The sequence below is a fragment of the Podarcis pityusensis genome (assembly GCF_964106645.2).
Source record: "Podarcis pityusensis genome assembly, chromosome: 2".
Classification (NCBI taxonomy): Eukaryota; Metazoa; Chordata; class Lepidosauria; order Squamata; family Lacertidae; genus Podarcis; species Podarcis pityusensis.
Window position 1 is genome coordinate 120107680 of NC_138029.1, and position 12871 is coordinate 120120550.

General features: G+C 46.5%; 1 protein-coding gene across 5 annotated transcripts; it reads left to right on the plus strand.

The window, feature by feature from the left end:
• Positions 1-1462: 1462 nt before the first annotated feature.
• Positions 1463-12871, plus strand: LOC308469657 (uncharacterized protein). 5 transcript variants are annotated; one of them, XM_080992431.1, is made up of 4 exons: positions 1463-1600; positions 7985-8845; positions 11044-11182; positions 11928-12871. In XM_080992431.1, the coding sequence occupies exons 2-4, from the start codon at positions 8162-8164 to the stop codon at positions 12800-12802; spliced, it is 1698 nt and encodes a 565-aa protein (XP_080848557.1). In that variant the 5' UTR covers positions 1463-1600; positions 7985-8161; the 3' UTR covers positions 12803-12871. The 5 variants fall into 5 exon arrangements, with proteins under 5 accessions (XP_080848557.1, XP_080848561.1, XP_080848560.1 ...); XM_080992435.1 differs by having other exon boundaries at positions 11044-11173; XM_080992434.1 differs by lacking the exon at positions 1463-1600 and adding an exon at positions 2025-2045.

Sequence of the window (12871 nt, forward strand, 5' to 3'; positions counted from 1 at the left end):
AATTCCACTGTCGAACAGCTCTTACTGTCAGGAAGTTCTTCCTAATGTTTAGGTGGAATCTTCTTTCTTGTAGTTTGGATCCATTGCGCCGTGTCTGCATCTCTGGAGCAGCAGAAAACAACCTTTCTCCCTCTTCTATGTGACATCCTTTTATATATTTGAACATGGCTATCATATCACCCCTTAACCTCCTCTTCTCCAGGCTAAACATGCCCAGCTCCCTTAGCCGCTCCTCATAAGGCATCGTTTCCAGGCCTTTGACCATTTTGGTTGCCCTCCTCTGGACACGTTCCAGTTTGTCAGTGTCCTTCTTAAACTGTGGTGCCCAGAACTGGACACAGTACTCCAGGTGAGGTCTGACCAGAGCAGAATACAGTGGCACTATTACTTCCCTTGATCTAGATGCTATACTCCTATTGATGCAGCCCAGAATTGCATTGGCTTTTTTAGCTGCCGCGTCACACTGCTGGCTCATGTCAAGTTTGTGGTCAACCAAGACTCCTAGATCCTTTTCACATGTACTGCTCTCAAGCCAGGTGTCACCCATCTTGTATTTGTGCCTCTCATTTTTTTTGCCCAAGTGCAATACTTTACATTTCTCCCTGTTAAAATTCATCTTGTTTGTTTTTGCCCTGTTCTCTAACCTGTCAAGGTCGTTTTGAAGTGTGATCCTGTCCTCTGGGGTGTTAGCCACCCCTCCCAGTTTGGTGTCATCTGCAATGTTTTGGGACTACAACTCCCATCATCCCTAGCTAACAGGACCAGCTAACAAAACATCTGGAGGGCCGAGTTTGCCTATGCCTGCTCTAGGAAAACATCAGGTTTGTTGTTTTTGTTGCCTTTGTTGTGAACTACAATTCCCAGAAGCCCTTACGAGCCCCAAAGCAGATACAGCGGTACCTCGGGTTACATATGCTTCAGGTTACATACGCTTCAGGTTACAGACTCCGCTAACCCAGAAATAGTACCTCAGGTTAAGAACTTTGCTTCAGGATGAGAACAGAAATCGTGCTCCGGCGGCGCGGCGGCAGCAGGAGGCTCCATTAGCTAAAGTGGTGCCTCAGGTTAAGAACAGTTTCAGGTTAAGAATGGACTTCCGGAACGAATTAAGTACTTAACCCGAGGTACCACTGTACTAGCCACCTTCCCTTTGTGGGGAAACCAGCCAATTTTAATACAAACAAACCAAAGCCCCCAATGCACAAGCGGGATGGAACCCAGAATAAGGACAGGGGTTGGGAAGAAAGAAAGAAAGAAAGAAAGAAGAAAGAAACTCCCGATGCATTGCAAAGAAAATACAGGACAGTGATAAAAAAAGGAAGAAAACCCATTGCACTACTAATACTAATGTGACAATAATATCCGGGCTTGCATCCACCCTTTGCTTTGCCAAGGAGGAGGGGGGAGAGAGAGAGCAGATTCCTAGAAAGGAGCCCCAGAGAGTTAGTCTGGCCTCTTCCTGCCGTATCTCCTCCCCCTGCAAACGGAGTCTTGTGAAGCCACTTTCCCCCCGTCGCCTTCCTTCGCCTCCGGGAGTGGCTGCAGATCTGGGGGGTCTCCGGAGTGGGGGGGAGCAGGTCCCTTCCGGAGGGGAATCTGGGTAAGTTGCACCCAAAGAGGAGGCGGAGAAAGGGCACGATCCTGAGTGGGTGGGGGAAGCAAGAGAGGGAGATCTGGCGGGGGATCGAGTCGCTCTCTTCGCTCCGGAGGGGAGAGAGAGAGAGAGAGAGTTCGCTCCCTTCCTCCTCTAGCCGTAAGACATAAGGAAGAGGAGCAAGATCCTGGGTTCAAATCCTCCAGAGCAGAGGCTCTTTGCAAGAAGGGAGGAGGAGCTGAATTGCATCTGTGCATGTTGAGCTCGTTTAGGGTGCACTCAGTTTGGGAGAGGCAGCCCCATTGAAGCCAGGAGGGCTTACTTCCGAGTAGACCCGGCCAGGATAGCCGCTTCATAGCCTGCTTTGTTTTCTAAGGAGCTCAAGTCGGTGTGTGTGTGTGGTTATTTCACCACCACCACCATTGCCTGATCCTCACTACAACCCTGAGAGGTAGGTCGGGGTGGGAGAGGATTGAGTTGCTGAGACACAGCCAGAGGGTTTGAAATTGAATTGAAGCCTGCCCTGGTCTGACGCTTTTAACTGGGCTGCTCTGTTAAAAAGAACTCTCTAAAAAAAGTATGTATCTATACACACATGTGCACATACACAAACACACACAGAAAAGTGGAATGGTCTTCCTCTGGAGGTGGTGGACTCTCCTATCTTGGAGGTTTTTAAGCAGAGGTTGGATGGCCATCAGTCATGGATGCTTCAGCCCAGATTCCTGCATTGTGGGGGGTTGGACTAGATGACCCTCGGGTCCCTTTCCAACTCTCCCATTGTTCTATGATTCTATGTCTCTTTTTTATATTATTTTTTTATTCTATGTCTCTTAACGTGCCTTGGGGCTCCCAAGAAAGACTGCAGCCTTTAACCTTCCTAAAGGGCTCAACCCCGTTCCTCGTCGATTGCTTATAGAGTAACAAAAAAATAATTAACAATTCCCACCCCCTCTACAAAAAGTTAATTTTTAAAAAGCAAAACCTACACGTAAAAGCTAAAGATGGCACACGGTGTCTTGGAAGAGGCGTTTCTCCTGCTCCCCTTTGCTTTTACAAAGCACATATTTCATTTGGAGATTGTGTGCGAGTATATGCAAATACATTTAATATATGTATGTAAATTAATGCAAGGCAGTTTGCAAAAAGGCATGGTAAAGTTGTGATTTATTACTGGGGTCCCCAATGTGACGCCACAGTGCCCTCAGGCCCCTCCTCTGACTCCCACCAATGTTTCTTGCCCCTCCCAATTTGTTACTGAGGGTTTTTGGGGAAGGTGGGTGGGTTATCTTTCTTTTTGGATCAAAATAAAAAAATTCCTTCCAGTAGCACCTTAGAGACCAACTAAGTTTGTTATTGGTATGAGCTTTCGTGTGCATGCACACTTGTGTTACCTGCTTCTTTTGTCTAGGTTTTATTTGTTCTTTGTTTTGATGTTGCTTTGCGCGTGAGAATACTGACTACTGCAGTTTTTCCCATCTGTGAAATGGGCATTTGGCGCACTCAACGTAGTTCCTGAATTGCCTGACGCACACAAGTTTATACATGTACCCCGCACCTTCTCAAAACAAGGAAACTACATTTTTGTTTTATTTAAAGACGAAAACACAGATTCTTGAAGAGAAGGAGAACAGTGTCTCTTCTACAGATAAGATCTCTGGGTGATCAGCTGTAGATTGGCAGCGGTACTGATCGCCCAAATGTCTAAAAGGAATTGTCTTAAACCGGGGTCAGCAAACTTTTCCAGCAGGGGGCCGGTCCACTGTCCCTCAGTCCTTGTGCAGGGCCGGACTGTATTTTGAAAAAAAATATGAACAAATTCCTATGCCCCACAAATACCCCAGAGATGCATTTTAGATAAAAGGACACATTCTAGTCATGTAAAAACACACTGATTCCCGGACTGTCCACGGGCCAGATTTAGAAGGCGATTGGGCCGGATCCGGCCCCCGGGCCTTAGTTTGCCTACCCATGGCCTTAAAGGCTGCCAAAATGAAGAAGGCTAAACCATTAGTGGACATTTTTTAAGTGTGTGTGAAAAGACTATGAGTTCAGCGCTGTTCTAGTACTGACAGAAAAAAGAAAGAAAAAGAAAATCTCTGGGTTCAGAATATGCTCAGGGGCACCCTGCTCTAACTGAGCGTCTTTCGCACCTGGTTCTGGTTGGTGGGGGGGCCTGAGAAACTTCAAGTCTGCCCCACCCTTGGCTTCAGCCCTACGCAAACATGTATGATTCATATCACTGAATTGTGTCAAGTGATGTCCTGACAAAAGGAGCTTTTGGGGAGGCAAAACCTGTTTGCAACAGAATGCAAATGAAAAACTGTTTGATAAATTAATCTGGCTACCCAAGTACGGGGTACGAGAAACACAAGCAGCAGAAGGGCAGTGAAATAATTAAATAAATTCGTGTTTAAAAATTGGGCACGGCATGGCAGTTGAATAGATCTGGGATGGATGGATGGATGGATGGACACTTAGAGTTCAAAATTCCCACTCTGGCCATAAAGCTTGCTGGTCTCTATGGGCCAGTCACTGTTTTTCTGCCTAATCTAACTTTCAGGGTTGCTGTTGAGGTCAGGGGAAAGCAAGGACTGTGAATGCTAAATTCTAAGACCACTGATCATGCACTATTCTCCTTGGCTGTTTTTAGGGGTCCCCCACCAGCCTTTTATTCTCTAAAGCTTTTTTGTTTTTTAAAGGCTTTGCAAACCTCAGCCCCCCCCCCAAGCCTGGGGGTCTCCACCTCCCCACCCACGTCCCTGGATGTTTGTCCATAAAGTAGGGGTGCCGTACGTCCAGTATTTCCCAGATGTAGCTGGGAGTCGCCCGCTGGAAATAGCGTCTGGGCGGAATTTCCAAAAATCGGCAAAAACGTCCGGGAAAACCGGGGGGGGGGGGTATGGCAAGCCATGTCTGGAAGTGTAGATTTTGTGTCCTGATTTTCACTTTTTGAAATACGGCAAAAGACCCCCTACTTGGAAATCAGTGTTTGCTCTGAGGGTAGAGAAAGCCGTGCACAACGGCTTATGTGGCATTTGCGTAGTTATGTGTTATTTTTTAATTTTTTTGCAGGGTGAGGGGTGTAAGATTGCTTGTAAGATAATGGCATCTGGGGGAAGCTTCTCTTTGCCAGGAGGAGTGGCTTGAGGTTGCCATAATGGCTACCAAAACTCCTTAAGGAAGAAAATGAGATGGGCTGCTTTCATTACAGTGCAAGGGGATGTGGTCTGAGCTCACATCTGAGGCTGAGTTTTCCGAGGGATTTTCTTTTTCCGGAGAGATAATATGTGTTCTCTCCTAACCACTTCCTCCTCTGCTTTTAAAAAGGCTCTGTTCTTTTTCTGTCGTTCTTGGTGTGCAGACGTGGCTGAGGATCTTGGGCTTCCTGGTCCAAATTCATATGCCATCACCCCACCCCTCTTTTTTATAACATTTTTTATTGGTTTTACGAAATTTTATACATTTTAACCATTTCAGACATGAAAACAAAAGGTTCTGTTGAACCTTCGGACCTCCTTCCCTCCCTCAATGGGTTCCACATTCAAGATAAAATTCTCTGCATTTTTTTCCTTTATCCATCTGTTCAATATCCCTGACTATGATTTTAACTGTTTACAATGGTCTTTTAAGGAAACTAAAAATTTACTCCAGTCTTTTAAGAATACTTGATCTTCCTGGTTTCTGATTTTCCCTTCAGTTTCCTTCCTTCCATCTCTGGGCTAGAAGCATTCCCGCTGCCGTCGCTACATACATAAAAAGTCTTTTTTAAATCCTTTAGGCCAAATTCATACCATACATTTAAAGCACCTTGATACCACTTTAAACAATCATGGCTTCCCCCCATTTTCTTTTTTTTGGGGGGGGGGAACTGTAGTTCGTAAAGCGGACAGTCCCCACCCACCCCGAGCTACAATTCCCACGGTGGATTCACCATGAATCTCTCTTTTGGGAATTGTAGCTCTGCGAGGGGAATGGGGGGGGTGTCTCCTTTTTTATAATTTATTTAATCATTTTTTCAATACAAACAACAACCACCAAAAAACACATACAACAAAAACCACAGTAACACTAATAACACAATTTAACCATTCACATTTGAGTACTGATATACCTATAACTACACCTTTTTAACAATATTTCCCCATTTCTCCTCCCCCCACCTCCCACCACTGTCCGCCTTATCGCTTAAGTGTTCCTTCCAGATTTCTTCATATTTATCCATTCTTAATTTGCGTCGACCTGCAGTTTGTTCGTATGTAGCTAGCCTGTCCATATTGTCAATCCATGTGCTCAGTGGAATCTTTTTGCAACTCTTCCAGTTCATCAAAACAAGTTTTTTTGCTTCTAATATGGCACGGTACATCCATTTTTTTAGACCCCTTGTAATCTCCCATGTTTCCGGTATATAATTTAGAATTAAATTCAGTTCAGGAATAGGGGGTCTCCTAAAAACTCTCAGCAGCCTGAACAAACCGCAGCACCCAGTTTGTTGAGGGTGGTGGGACTGTGGCTAGCAAAAACTACAGTTCCTATGATTATTCGGGGGGAGTCAGTGACAGTTAAAGTGGTATAGGAGCGATTTAAATTTATGGTGTAAATGTGACCCTAGAAGTGGGCTGGTAGTCTTAAAGTTTTGGGGGAATCTGCTTTATTTTTGTTCCGTTCCAAGATGGTGGCGTGTTCATACGCTGCGGCTCTGAGCTCCCAATACTTCACCTACTCACTGTATACAAGTTGTACAAGTGACAATAAAGTATTTCAATTTTACCAGTAACCGGAAGTTTCTAGTAAAGCCAGATACAAAATGGCGGCTCAAGGGGTTGGAGCCAATGGCAGCTGCAGGCCACACACCCTGAGAAACCACACATCACTAGAAACCGTCATGGCTTCCTCCAAAGAATCCTGGGAACTGTAGCTCGCTGAGGATTCTCAGTTGCTAGGAGACTCCCATTCCCCTCACAGAGCCACAATTTCCAGAGTAATCAGTCCCTATTCCCAAGGAAATTTGAGATTTGTAGCTCTCTGAGGTGAATAGAGGTCTTTAATAGATGAAATTTCCAGTCTGTTACATCTAGGCCACTGTTAGAAATTAGCCAGGCGCGTTTTGCGCCTGGTGTGGGTCCAATTGCGACCACGTGGAGATGTCTAGATGCTAAGTTGGCTACTGACATCTCCATCTGGCTGGCCACTCCAGCTTTCTTAAGCGGGTCAGCAGAAGAGCTCATTTACTGCATTTATATCCCACCTTTTTCTCCAAAGAGTACATGGTTCACCCCCCTCCTCAGTTAATCCCAACAACGACCCTGTGAGGTAGGTTAAGAGGCTGTGACTGACTCCAAGGTCACCCAATGAGCTTCATAACAGAGCGGGGATTTGAACCCTGATCTCCCACATCCTGGTCCGACACTCTGACCACTACACCACCCTGGCTTACTAGAGTCCTTATGCTGTGGGACAGCTCTATAAAATTAAGTGGGTAAAAAAATATAGGGAAAGCAAAATGTCACTCAGAGCAGGATCTTGAATATTTTGAAGCTTGAATATGTTTTATTCTGGATTGTTTTATTTGATGCTTCATCGTGTCGTAAGCCGCTTTTAGACTTTTCCTTTAAAATAAAAAGCAGAATAGAACTGAAATTAAGTAGGGCTGCTGTATGTTTGGGATTTCCCGGCCATATCTGGGATTCGGAAACAGCATCCAGGCGGAATTTCCGCAAATTGGCAAAAATGTCTGGGAAAACCCATGCATCTGGCTGCCCATGTTAATTTTGGGGGGCAAATTTCCTTAAAAATAGCTCCAAAACTTCAAATTTTGCAAAAAAATAAAAAAAAGCTAATCAACTTAACTTTTGTATCTGGATTTTCAGTTTTTGAAATATGGCAACCCTAAATTAAGAAGAAGAAATTTCCTTGGGGAAAAACTTAGACATTACATTGCGGCGACCGTAACCTAGGTTTCATGTGATAAAAAGTTTCTTCCTTTTCTTTACACTTCCAACATTGCTTACTTGTTTTATACATTTTAGCTAATTTCACAGGGGTAATATACCACCTATACATCATTTTCATCACATTTTCTTTCAAAGCATTGCATGCAGTAAATTTTAATCCTTAATCTTTCCACAGTTTCCCCCAAATGTTTAGCTGTATATTATACCCAAAATCTCTGGCCCAATGTATCGTAACCGACTAAGTAGAAATGCTTCTGGTAGGAATGTAAAAAAGTGAAAAATTTCTGGGAAATGATATATAATGAGATGAAAACGATGTTGAAATATACATATATATCTGGGTTTCTAAAACTGATCTAGGTGCAGGCTGGACATGTCTGCAGGGCCTCTGGGATCGCTTCCCACTTTCTCAAAATCTGCTCTCTGTCTCCCTCAGGAAAAGCGCCACATTTTGCGGAGGACCGCTGCTCCCTTTGTGCCGACGTGGAACGGCGGACGCTGCGCGCCCGGGATAATCCGAGTCCGGGAACGTCAGGGCGAGGAAAGGAAGAGCCGGGCGAACACCTAGGTGCATTCAGGAGATTTGCCGCCTTCGGGAGCGAGTGCGAGGGAAATGTCCGCCGAGCAGGCCCCGCGGATCCTCCAGGAAAAGAGCATCCGGGAATTCCTCCAGAGGAAACCGGGAGAAGAGATCAAGCAGGAGTCACGCGACGGCCTCCTTCAGCAGTGGGAAGCCCAGTGGCAGGAGTTCCTGAAGACGGTGGAGGCCTCTCATCCGGGGCCCCCGCAGCCGCCCGAGGAGCCCACCCCCTGGGACGACGCCAAGGCCTTCCTGGCCTCCTTCGAGCAAGTGGCCGAAGCCTGCCGGTGGCCGCGCGAGGAGTGGGTGACCCGGCTGCTGCCGGCCCTCAGCGGGGAAGCCAAGCACGCCTTTGGCAGGCTGGAGGGCCGGGACAGGAAGGATTATGGGAAGGTGAAGGCGGCCATCTTGCAAGGGGACGCCATCAGCCGGGAGAAGAACCGCCAGTACTTCCGGCACTTCCGCTACCAGGAGGCCGAGGGGCCGCGAGGGGTGTACAACCGGCTGCAGGAGCTCTGCCGGCGGTGGCTGAAGGTGGAGAGGCACTCCAAGGAGCAGATCCTGGAGCTGCTGATCCTGGAGCAGTTCCTGACTGTCCTGCCGCCGGAGATCCAGGGCTGGGTCAGGGAACGGGGGCCCTCATCCTGCACCCAGGCAGTGGCCCTGGCCGAGGATTTCCTCTGGATGCAACGGGAGTCTTTGAGATGGGAGCAGCAGGTGAGAGACCCCGCTTCCTCTCCCTGCCTGACCCCCGGGGCGCCAGATACGGCCCTCCGGACCTCTCTGCCTGGCCCTTGCCAGCTCTGCTTTGCACTGCCTGACTGGGGCACGTGCTTGAATTCCGATCAGATCCCTTGCTTGTGTGGATAAAGGATAGAAAGGGATCTGTGTAGAAGCTAAGTCTCCTCATTATGTTTGCCTCTGGCTACAAATCCTTTTTTTCAAAAAAAATTATTCATTTTATAACACAAATAAACAACACAAACAGAAAAACAAACAATGCAAACAAATTCTTGTCTTATCCTTATTTTTTCTAAACATTGTTAGGTGAGCTTTCCCAAGTCCTCCCTATCTGATATTCATTTTACCTCATCTTTAGCAGTTTACATATATCAATTTTTAACCATTTTTTAAACATACTTACTTTTACCATAATAATCTTCACATTTTATCCTTTACAGATAATACTATTTTAAAATACACTGTCTTCTACTTCTAACCCTACAGCCTATATCCACTTCCAAAGCTAGTCTAAGATTTAAATATTAACACATTTTTTCAAATATTCTTTAAACGTCTTCCAATCTTCTTCCACCGTCTCTTCACTCTGGTCTCGGAGTCTCCCAGTCAGTTCGGCAAGTTCCATATCGTCCATCATTTTCATCTGCCATTCTGCGATAGTTGGTAAATCTTGTTTCTTCCAATTCTTCGCTAGTAATATTCTTGCAGCTGTTGCGGCATACAGAAAAAAAGTAACACCCTTTTTGGGGATTTCACCCCCCACTATACCAAGTAAAAAGGCTTCTGGTTTCTTAATAAATGTGTTTTTCAACACTTTTTTCAGTTCATTATAAATCCTTTCCCAGAAGTCTTTTACCTTGGAGCACGTCCACCACATGTGGTAAAAGTTCTGGCTACAAATCCAGCAATATCTGGAGATCCCAGCCAGATGGACAGAGTATTATTATTATTATTGACAGGGAATAATCATCACCATCATCATCTACTGGTTTCCCCATTCCTGTTCTAAGCAGAGCCTCACTCAGATGGAAGATAGAATCCAGCAGACCTCCTCAATGCCCCTTTTTCACTTTTGGATTTATTATAATTACACGTTTATCCCACGTTTTCCTCCAGTGACCTCAAGGTGGCATACGAAACATCATTCTCCCCTCCCCATTTCATCCTCACAGTAGCCCTGTGAGGTAGGTTAGGCTGAGAGGCAGCGACTGGCCCAAGGTCACCCAGTGAGCCTCATGGCTGAGTGGGGATTCGAACCCTGGACTCCTGAGTCCTAGTCGGACACACTAACCACTACACCACCCTGGCCTTTTGTCTTTGTCCAACACTCTCACCGTTACACCATGCTGCTCTCTTTACCTGCGAAGCTAAAAGCCTGCCAGTATTAGAAAGGAAAAGGTATTCAACAGGAAGCGGGGCCAGCAACCGAGAAGGCCCCGTCCCTTCTCTCCTCAAAGTGTTGTTTTCTCAATAGGAAGGGCCTGGTGGGGAAGGTTTGGTTTCCCACAAGTTTAAAGATGAAAATTCTTTCATCTTGACATCAGATGTCAAGGAAATAAGCAGCTATCCTATTTCTAAAAGACATCTGAAGGCAGCCCTGTTTAGGGAAGTTTTTAATATTTAATGCTGTGTTGTTTTTAACACCTGATTGGGAGCCGCCCAGAGTGGCTGGGGAAACTCAGCCAGATGGGCGGGGTATAAATAATAATAATAATAATAATAATAATAATAATAATAATAAAAAATCTATTCAGCCCCCCCCCCCCCCCCAATTTGGCAAGTCTTAGCTTTAAGCAAATGCCTACTTGCAAAGCAAAATACTGTTTTGTTGTTTCCTTCTGGATCTTATATTATGTGTCATTTTTTGCTGTTTCGTTCTGTTTGTGTGTAAAATTTCCCCCTTCAGGTTGTGATTTACAAATTTCAATAAAAACTCTCTCTCTCTCTCTCTCTCTCTCTCTCTCTGGAGAGGCAGAGAGATGGTGATTGGTCAAAGGTCACCCATTCAGCTTTGAAGGGGAGCTTTCTCCCAGATCCCAATGCAGGTCTCTAACCACTACACCATACTGCCGTTTGGGGCTGAGTTGGTGCCAGGCTCTTCCCTCCTTTGCTGTTGTCCTGCCGCTCCCGCTCCTTGGTGCTGCTTCATGTTCTGGTCCTTCCTACTGTTTCAGGTGGCAACGGCAGGGGTTCCTTTGGCGGCGGTGGCCGTTCCACTGGCCGAGGCGGAGCCAGTGGCACCTGATTCTGGAAAGAGGCAGCTGTGCATGGTGGTTAAGCAGGAGATGGATGCCGTCAACATCAGTGCCCACGGTGAGCGTGGAATGCTGGCCCATGGGAAAGAAGTACTGAATTCAGGCGAATCTAATATGCCATCGAATTTAATGTGCACCTCAGTTTTCAAAACCGAAAAAGTATTTGCTATGTCAGCGGTGTTTTTTAAGCTTGCCGTCGAATCTAATGCGCCGTCAAGTCTGAGGCGCACCCTAATCTTTGCAATGTAACTATTGGAGCAGACCACATACATGGGGAGAAAACAGTAGATCTGGCTGAAAGATGTGCACTGATCATTGCAATGCAGTCCTAAATATTATTGCAGTGGTACCTCGGGTTACAGACGCTTCAGGTTACAGACGCTTCAGGTTACAGACTCCACTAACCCACAAATAGTACCTCAGGTTAAGAACTTTGCTTCAGGATGAGAACAGAAATTGTGCGGCGGCAGCAGGAGGCCCCATTAGCTAAAGTGGTGCTTCAGGTTAAGAACAGTTTCAGGTTAAGAACGGACCTCCGGAACGAATTAAGTCCTTAACCCGAGGTACCACTGTACTTCTGTCTTGTCAGGATTCAACCTCATCTGTTAACCGCCTCCAGACACTCACATAGGACCTTCACTGGTTCTGATTTGAAAGAGAGGTAGAGCTTCAGGTATTTGTAGATGGATATCATGGCTGGGGAGACCCAGCCAGATGGACGGTGTACAAATAATAAATTATTATTATTATATTATTATCACCTCTCAGTCTCCTCTTCAACAGGCCTCTCTCTCTTCCGGCAGGTGACATCCGACAGGGCGAAAACAGCGGGGAAATCCTTGGGCTCCAGTTGCAAAGAGTTGAGCAGCAGAAGCTGGAGGAAAACTTTGGGAATCAAGGTGGGCCGAGGCGGAGAACTAGAAACCACCCGGCCGAGAAGTGGAAGAAGCCCCCCATTCCTTGCCCCGGTGGCGGGTTCCACAACGCCTCCATCTCGGAAGAGAAGCCCATCGAGAAGAGGAAGTACAAGTGCAATGTCTGCGGGAAGTTCTTCAGCTACAAGTCGAGCCTTAAAATACACCTGAGAATCCACACAGGGGAGAAGCCCTACAAATGCCAGGAGTGCGGGAAGAGCTTTATCCGGAGCGACCTCCTGGCGTCGCACCAGAGAATCCACACCGGAGAGAAGCCCTACAGCTGCTCCTACTGCGGGAAGAGCTTCTGCGACCTGTCCACCCTTATCAAACACCGGAGAATCCACACCGGGGAGAAGCCCTACGTGTGCCTGGAGTGCGGCAAGAGCTTCAGCCAAAAGGCGATCCTGAATTCGCACCAGCGGATCCACACCGGGGAGAAGCCGCACAAATGCCTGGAGTGCGGGAACAGCTTCAGCAGGAGCACTTACCTTACTTCTCATCAGAGAATCCACATGGGCGAGAGAACGTACAAAAACATCGGCTTCTCTGAGCAGTCGGGCCTTATTCACCCTCAGAGAATCCACATCGAGGAGAAACCCCATAAATGCCCGGAATACAGCCAAAACTTCAGCCAGCCGTCGTCGTGTGCAACACACCAGAAAATCTACGCGCTGAGCGACACTATCAACGTTTTCGAGTGTGGGGAGAAACTTCAACTGGAGGCGGCGTCTTATGAGACTTCTGAGCGTCCTAGCAATTAGCCTCATGTCTGGTCGCCCGCGGTGATTTGAGCTAATCCAGCAGGGATTAAAAGCCACATTCTTTTTAAA